The sequence below is a fragment of the Cynoglossus semilaevis genome, chromosome 15, assembly GCF_000523025.1.
Source record: "Cynoglossus semilaevis isolate Cse_v1.0 chromosome 15, Cse_v1.0, whole genome shotgun sequence".
Classification (NCBI taxonomy): Eukaryota; Metazoa; Chordata; class Actinopteri; order Pleuronectiformes; family Cynoglossidae; genus Cynoglossus; species Cynoglossus semilaevis.
In genome coordinates, this window is record NC_024321.1 from 114,037 (window position 1) to 123,097 (window position 9,061).

General features: G+C 38.6%; 1 protein-coding gene across 1 annotated transcript in view; it reads right to left on the reverse strand.

Annotated features, from left to right (window-relative positions):
* Positions 1-8,309, reverse strand: part of ugl (ureidoglycolate lyase) — a 13,386-nt gene extending 5,077 nt beyond the window's left edge. The window contains exons 1-10 of the mRNA XM_008326394.2: positions 8,186-8,309; positions 6,667-6,795; positions 6,366-6,584; positions 5,892-5,982; positions 5,706-5,779; positions 5,354-5,464; positions 5,205-5,264; positions 3,827-3,983; positions 3,513-3,711; positions 1,009-1,087 (exon numbers count right to left, since the gene is read on the reverse strand). Coding sequence (XP_008324616.2) covers positions 1,009-1,087; positions 3,513-3,711; positions 3,827-3,983; positions 5,205-5,264; positions 5,354-5,464; positions 5,706-5,779; positions 5,892-5,982; positions 6,366-6,584; positions 6,667-6,795; positions 8,186-8,224 — 1,158 coding nt within the window. The 5' untranslated portion in view covers positions 8,225-8,309. The remainder of the gene's footprint in view (positions 1-1,008; positions 1,088-3,512; positions 3,712-3,826; positions 3,984-5,204; positions 5,265-5,353; positions 5,465-5,705; positions 5,780-5,891; positions 5,983-6,365; positions 6,585-6,666; positions 6,796-8,185) is intronic.
* Positions 8,310-9,061: the final 752 nt, after the last annotated feature.

Consider the following 9,061-nt stretch of genomic DNA (forward strand, 5'->3'; position numbering starts at 1 on the left):
AAACTTATCACGAAATAACGTGAAACTTATCACGTAATAACGTGAAACTTATCACGAAATAAAGTGAAACTTATCACGTAATAACGTAAAACTTATCACGTAATAACGTGAAACTTATCACGAAATAACGTGAAACTTATCACGTAATAACATAAAACTTATCACGTAATGACGTGAAACGTATCACGTCATTACGTGATACTGAGCCAATTTTTTCTCTCTCAGCAGTATTTTGCAGCCTGATCCTTTGTATTTTCTTTTGTGAGCAGTAGTAGTAGTGAAAGTGCTTTTTTAAAATCTGTTAATCACTTTTCTCCTGTTTTGTGCCATGGGACTAGGTAAGGCATCTGTCTTTTTTCAGTTTTCTTTTTCTGTAATGCAAATTCAAGCACTGGAATATTTTTGGTTGTTTTGCAACATGCTCACCCCTAAAACTGGTTTTTATATCTGAAATCTGTGTTGCTGGCAATATTTTTAAGGTGCAGAGCTCAATTGGCCTGGCACGCAACAATTAGCAAGGACTGTTTTATATACTGATATACTATACAAAAAGTTATCAGGCCCCAGCTAGATTTGAACTCACCACCCCTGGTGCTCTAACCTCTGAGCTATGGAGCCAGGGAAAACTATTTAATATGATATCTGGCATGGTAATGAATCTAGGTCCTACTCTAACAGTATGAAATGAGAAAGCAGATTAGAATGGTACCTCCCAGAGAATCTGGATTCGATTTTACCAACCAAAATACATAGTGTTTGCCATTCTTTTGTTTAAATCTTAAGTGTTTTGTTTAATTTAGTACTGTATTTCTGACAGAGGCCGTTGTTCTCACAGTTGATAATATCTCGTATTTTCTATACAAGTACTTTTTATAGTACTTTTTATACCCTGAGAATTATTCAGTTTTACAGCGCCCTGCAAATACAAGACAAAAAGACACAAGGTAGTAATTCACACCTGTCATTGTCGTATCTACCTGGAATACACAGCATTAATCCATTACTTACTTTCTGCATGGGCTCAATCAAATCCAGGTCATACACTAGGAAACCGTCAACACCAGCCTTGATCTCAAACAGCTTCTGTCTAAAAGACAAGGGGAAAAAAATGTCAATTTGTGTTGTGAGCCTGTTGATTGATACCACTAGAGAGCGCTCGCGTACCACTGGTGGTACACGTACAATTTGAGAACCACTGCTGTAGGGGATTATGTACTGAAATAATTTGACTTCACTGCAATTTAAAAAAAAAAAAGATGACTTCATGACTAACTAAGGTTTGATGAAGCAGGCTTAGAAATGATGGCAGAGATGGAAAAAGAAGCACAGCAAATGCCCTCAACTTCAAGCTTTAAATTAGTTATTTGCTGTGCCCGAAAAATGAAATAATGGCCTTAACAAACTTAGGAAAATTAGGTTCAAATTCAAATTGGACAAAATTGCCAGTAGCAAGTGATTCATAGCCAGGGCAATCATGAGGTGTACCTTGGAAAAATTCTCCAATTTCACTTAATTGATCTGAAAACTATTACTACTAGTTATAATATTACCTTGGTTTGCCAGCGTGACTGTAACTGGTGATTTATATTAATATTTTAGTATTTAAAATTTTAAGATGTGTGGAAACTAAAAAAAAAAAAGAGAGCGAGAGTTTCAAAGCTGCGTGTCTTTCTTCAATTCCTGAGAGTAGAACAGCCTTGCGTTCAATTAAAAAGGGCAGGGTATCATATGTACTTTTTATGACATCTTGTTTGGTGATGCGCCAATATGTATTTTACATTTGAGAATTGTAAAATATATTCAGTGTATAGGGTGTTCCGCTTATCTGATACACGTACAACTTACTACTTTAAACTAGTTTTGTCACGCAAAAGTATTTGATACTTTAGTACTTTCTCTTAAACAGAAAGCTTAGAGAAGACTTGAGTGATTTTTGAGTACAGTGGAGCTTCAAGATTCGCGTTTATTCCGTTCCACAACAGCACTCGTGTGTCAATCCACTCGTATCTTGAGTGCATTTTCCTCACTGAAAATAACTAAAAACCAGTCCCCGTAAATATACTTTAAATTAATAAAATTAAATTCCCCCCATCTAAACATAAAAGATATAGATATAAACAAATATGTTGATAATATAAAATAACAATTAAGAAAACATTTTATATTATTGTTATAAAAAAAGGATAAAATAACCAAGCGAGGGACAGTGAGTGAGGTAGCGTGACAGTGTCGGCCACTAAGCGTGGTAAAAGGACTGGGAGTGAGGACTCGATGTAGATGATAGAGAGAAAGATACAGAGAGAGAGAGAGAGAGAGAGAGAGAGAGAGAATTAAAAGTGATGGTAAAGTAACCCAGCGAAGGACAGTGAGTGAGACAACGTGACAGTGTGTGGAAAAATGGAGCTGGGTTAAGCACTTGTAACTCGATGTTTCCTCGTATCTCGACGAAAATCTTGCAAACGTTGCTTACATAAAAAAATGAAAAAACTTGGAAAACCCATGTTTTGTGTAGCTCACATCTTGAAGCCCCACTGTATTTGTATTTAACGTGGTACGTTATGAAACTCTGACCTGTGATCACATCTTAATTGAATCGTAAATTTACAGCTGACAGTCACTGACAGGTCACATTTGTAAAGAGAGACTGATCATTTCAGTCGTTCTCCACCCGATCCTTAGGTTCTGCTTAATTTGTTGGCATCCGGCTCGAAGGACCAATTTATGTTATTTTGCTAAGCAATGTTGTTGGGACACTCAAAAGCGGACTAGTGTTCAAATCTAATGACCAGAAATAGTTTGGCGTGCCTGTTCCTTGCACAACCATAACATCAGTGTTTGTTTTGTCTATTCTTTTCACAGTCATTCCACCAGTCTCATCGGGCACAATCGCTAGTCGTAACTGTGACATTGCATCTCTTCCTAATAAGTTTACTGGACTTTGGTGCCAAAATAATTTGCATTCGGCATTTATTTCCATTTTCCGGATCTGTGAGAGTTACAGGATTAGTCAGTTGACTTCTTGTAGTCCGTTTGCTGATTTAACAAAGATAAAATCTTTTGATTCTGTTGTGCCTTTTAATTTTTTACAGCACACAGTTCTACATGCTCCTGTGTCACATAAGAACGTTATTTTCTTTCCGTTTATTATTACTTCAACTTCTGGTTTACTTGGATCAAATAAGAGAATTTCGCTCAGAACTAATGTCTCAATAACATCAAAATGTTCTTCTGTTTGTTCTTTCTTTTCTAGTCATGCTCTGTCCTTTTTCCTTTTTAGCGGGGCTCTGCAATTTCTTTCCCAATGTCCCCATTTCCCACAATTCCAGCACTCCCCTTCTCTTGATTTACTTCTGCCTTCTCTTGTTCCTATTCCGCCAGTTTTAAAAACTCTTCTTCGTCCTCTACCACGATTTACATCTCTGCCTCTGTCTCCTTGATAAAACACTAATTAATCATGAATGGTTCCATTTGTACATCTGTGGGTTTTCTGTATGCGTGTGAGGAGTTCCTGCCTGTTGACAGCTGCCATTATTGTTTGATAAGTTACACCATGTTGGTCCTGAGGGAGAAGAACTGCAACCATTCCTGACGTGGCCAAGGCTCCCCGTCGATGGCACGTCTGAACCAACAAATCCATGTAACTATGTAGAAACTGTGCCTCCATGTTTATGTATCTAGAACGGTCAGGCAGTAAAAAGGTCTCCCGGTGTCCTGCGGGAGAAAACATGACCTCAACACATTTTTTTCAATCATTATCTAACACATGCATATATGTTTTTTTATAAAAGGAGAGATATAGATATAGATAATAAAGAGGTTTTCTCACCGAACTTGCTAACAAAGGAGGCAGAATAATCCCACATGCCACAGTTGAGCCCTGCTGAATGTTCACGCAGCTCATAGAGAATCTCTTCCATCTCAAAGGCAGCTAATATGTTTTCAATTAGCACAGTGGCTTTGATGCTGCCCAGTGGTAGGCTGAGCTACAAAGACAGTGGATACAAGTATAGGGATGTGGAGATGTAATTTCAAATGTGCAGTGAAAAGCATATATAACATAAGAAAATTACAGAAGCTTATCTGATTGAATTTGTTGTTGTTTTTGCACAATTAATGAATGTCTGTGAATGTTTTCAGTTAACTATTTTAACAATGTGTATATGTAGCCATTTTTAACCTCCTAGGTTTAGAACAGGGTGTCAAACGCAATTTCACCAAGGAGCCAGATCAGCAATACAGTTCCCCTTGAAGGTAGAGTGACCACCTGTCCCGCGTTGTATTGCACAACAATTTTAGCCTCTGTCCCGGGTCATGCAAATTGAAGATTTTGTTTCATTTTTTTCATTTTAAATTACATTTTAATTGTCAACAAACTCCTTTATGTGCCTGGCTGTCATTGGGCACGCCTTTAAGGCCAGTCCATATAAAACGATAGGCCACTTTGTTGATTGGGCACTAGCTGACAGGCTGAGTGGTGTGTCAATCAAACTGCTGACTCGCGCAGCAATTGCACACATTTTAGCATCTGAAATTGTAGAGCAAGCAGTTGTTTTCACACTGTGAAGGTGCCAAAAAAAAAGAAGAAGATGCTACCTTTTGAATGAGACCGGGTGAGTGAAGATTCTAAACCAACATTTTGCAATTTGTGTAAAAACGGTATTTCGGTTGGACATGGTAGTGAATCTGATGGGAAATGTCACGATGCGACCTTTTTTTCCAGCTGACAGTCTGAACTAAGGAACCATCTTTGAGGAGAAGTGATATGTGATTGACTTGACTTTAAAAAAAAAGTCCCCAAGAACCTAAGCCAAGCATGGGCAAACTAAGGACCGGGGGCTGGATATGGCCCATTCAGCTTTTTAATCCGCCCTGCCAAACTTCTCCAAATGGCGTAGATATGATAAAGATGGTCAAGAAAATGATCAAATCATATTAGCCCTTATGACTTTAACATGTCATTTATCTTAGTTCACACGAATGCTCCATCTATCTGTGCCTGACCTAAGCTAAGGGGCCTGATTTGAAATTCTTAGGAACTTAGATCACAGTCTCATGGATATAATAATAATAAAAAAATGATAAAGAACCTCTGGATTTTAAAGTGAAATGTCCTTTCTAATTTTGGTAAATTGTCTTATACCACGTGGTGAGTTAAAAAAAAAGTAACGTTTATTCGAAGTAAAGTAATTGAGGGATGTGCAGACCTTCTCCTGGGTCCACACGAAAATTTTGTTCCATAGTCTGGCTTCCACGTGACTCTCAACCTGAAGAAATTGAGAGACCAGTAACTTGATTCAGTTGATTCTAACACACACACACACAATTGTTTTGATTAAGTTCTGTGTGTTTTTACTTTGGACAGGTAGAAGAAAGGTCCACTTTCATTTTCATGGAGCATCTTTCCACAGTGAAACATTATAAGTCCAAAGTCAAAGAGAGGACCAGGAGCCTGTTTACCCTTCACCTGAGAAATCAAATCAAATTCAATTCAAACATAAACATATAAATATAGACAAGGATAGAGACCGAGCTATAACTGATAAATATATATATGACAAATGGACTTAAAAAAAAATCTACTATACCATGTTAGAAAAAATAAATCCAACCACTTTCTACTAAATACTGGCTGTAAATAAGTAGTATTTACAGCTAAAGATGAAATGTAATTGCATGTATTGCCAGGCCTTTAATGTGATTTTTACCATTAAGTTAGGCTCCGTCATGTTCCATGCACGAGGACGCAGCATTAGCACAGGTCCCTGAGAAATGCGTACGTCTGTTCATAAAGAGACAGGCACAGATAAACTGAGGCAAAAACCTATTTCTTTAAGATGTTAATCTTAAAAAACAATCAAACAATCAAACAACAACAACAAAAAAAAACTCACTGGAAAACTGGTTGTGTACTGCCTTGACCACATTGTGAATTCCTTTGATCTGATTGTAAAATGTAGGACAGTTCCCATCATCAAAGTCCACCTGTGTGAATCAGACAACAGTGAAAAGCCATGTAGAAGTTCTTCTGGATGATATTTTAACCCCTCCTGTTGTTCTTCACATTTTGTACACAACCGGTGTCCTCACAACAGATTGCATCTTGTCCCAGAATCGGAGTATGAAAAAAAAAAGAATGGCACAAGCCAATGACACACACACAAAGACATGTTATTAGCCACCCAAATATTATCAGACACAAACTTTAACGGCAGGGTTAAAGTACAAATTACTCAGCCAACATACGGTATAACGTAAAAGCTTTTTGTGTGCCCCCCCCCCACATTCACTTTAGGAAAATTAAACTGACTACGTGGAAAACAGATGGATCATCACCTCAAGATCACCTCTGTGCCGCTTTACTCTACCTGTATGCCTTGTGCAGGTGATTTAAGAGCATCAATAAAGCGCTTGGTATCACAGGGGGCTAGGTCTCCAACGTCCACATGTCTTTTTTGGAGTCTAGGAGGTACAGGAAGCACCCTCCAGGTAGGGTCGCTCCTCATATATGTGGTCTCCTCGAGGAAGCTCGGCAGGTCACCTGAAAGGTCAAGATGGACCTTTCTGAAGACTCGCAGCAACAGGACCTGACATGAATGGAGAAAAAGATGAAGAAAAAACTCATCTGCTGTTCAGAAAACCAAATACCCTCATTGTCAGCCATCTCACCCGATCCACCTCTTCAGCAAATGTGGAAATTAGCTCGTGAAGAAAGTGGAGCGATTCACTGGTAAATAGTGTTGCATGCGCTGCTTCCAAACCCAGAGGAGGTGGAGTCACTTCTATGCTGTATAATCCCTGGAAACAGAGATGGTATCCACTTATTATGTGATGTATATGGCAAGGAAAAGGTTAACAAAAACACAGTTATTCTTTAATATTTACCGTGAAAATGTATATACAGTAGGGATGTCATGATTACTCCATATGAGGGATCACCAGCCTTTTTGAATCTGAGAGCTACTTTTAGGACACTTAGTAATACGAAGAGCTAATTGTTTCATACAGACTTCCCCAACAATGTATTAATAATTAGTTCCGGGACATACAGTTGTGGCGCTTTGGCCCAGAGGCAATGTCTCTGTCACTGGTGTGGAACCCCAGGGTTCATCTCCTGGGCAAGTTCAAATCCCAGTCAGAGCGGTTGGTACCTTCCAGTGGACTCACCACCCACAGGAAGGTTTAGGGCGTTGGTACGGTGCAGTGTGATTTGGGTGGCGACTGCTGCCCCCGCGACCCGGTAACGGATAAGCGGATGAAATTGGATGGATGGATGGATGGATGGATGGATGGACATACAGTTGCAGACACTCTTCTTACTATCGTCATTGCCCTCATTTGGATATCGTTGCATATCGTGTAACTGATTCAAAAAGCACAGTAACAGTGCATTGTTTGACCCTCTTGTTGACTGGTTAGATTTTAAGTACATACAGTAAGTACCTTAGGTAGTCCACGTGGGCTACCAGGTGCCCCCTGCTCTATATCATGTAAAGGATGCCACAAAACAATTGTGGTGACAGGAGGAATTACATCCAATATGTTCCATCACCCGGGGCACAACCACACAACTATGTCCACCTACGTAATGGTAAATACACAGTAACAAGATTATATTAACTAAATGTTGTCCTAAGGCAGTACTTCTCAAATAGTGGGGCGGGGTGAGGTGCCAGACTTTTATTATATTGTATATATATATATATATATATTATATATAATATATAATAGTTATATATAATATATAGTATATTATATATTATATAATAATATATTATACTACTGAATCAAGTTTATTATATAAACTTATAATAAAATCTTCAAATTGCAAAAGATGATAGTTTCAGAGAACATTTAACATTTATGCTATTTAAATCTACAAAAACTATTGCTTGCTAGAGTGGAAAGAAAAAGCAAAATTCTTTGAAAAGGCCAAACTCTTTTTTGGTCAGTGTTGGATTCAATCATCTGAATATTTCCTAGACCTGGTTTGGCGACATTTTTAGAATAGCTCAAAGTCTGTAGCAAGGTATTGTAAAAGCAGTGGAGCCTCTTTTCCTGAAAAAAAAAAACGTATTCAATTTAAATCTCTCCTAGCTTAGCTTTTCTTAAAAATTGCAAAATACCTTATAATTTAACATCAAATATATCCACTTGACTGCAGAATAAAAAATGTGGTGGTACTTACAGACATGCTGAAAGTGATCTTTGCCTTCACTGAACACATGGACTGAGGAACAAGTTAACCTCTAAGCAAACAAGGAAATGTTTGCTTGTGAATAACACCAACAGGTTAAAGTTTCATACTGTGTGTGCGCGGTACAGCTAAACATTTACCAAATGTTGAGGAATATATTTAGTGCATATTATAAACTGGGACTGGTACCTTTTTTTATTGAAATGAGATGTTTTCCTTTAGTCCATGTATCAAATTAAAAAAAATAAAAGTGTTTAGTATAGACTAGTACAGGCATGGCCAACTAAGGATGTAACAATGTTGTTATTTAGCTTGATGTGTCATGTATGGTGAGCAGGCAGAACCCAAATGTAGCTCTCAGGAGACAGGGATCAGGTGGAAAAGTTAAGTGAAAGTGAAAGTGGCATTGTGACACAGCACACCACTGCACACACAACAAAAGTGAACGGCAGGCGGCTTATAAGCACCCCCAGCATCAGTGTGTGGAGACGGTGTCATGCTAAGGGCACCTCAGTGGTAACTTGGCAGCTGGTGGACTCGAACCAGGAGCTTTCGGGACCCTAGCATGCTTCCTTAACCACTAAGCCACAACTGCCCTTATTTGAGCACAAAAAGCTCAAAATTCCAGGAAGAAACAACAGGGAGCAATGGAAACAGAACAGGAATTCCTGAATATGAACTTAGCCACGCCAAGGACACGACTGTGACAACAGGAACGATAAGTCCCATTGACCCAACAAAGACAGAATAAGGGTATATATATATACTGTATCTATACAGGGGGTGGGGGTGGTCTTCCAATGTAAGTGTACCACTGCTATAATGCGCGAATGATAACAAGCTTCCAGTCACTAGGTGGCAGCAACT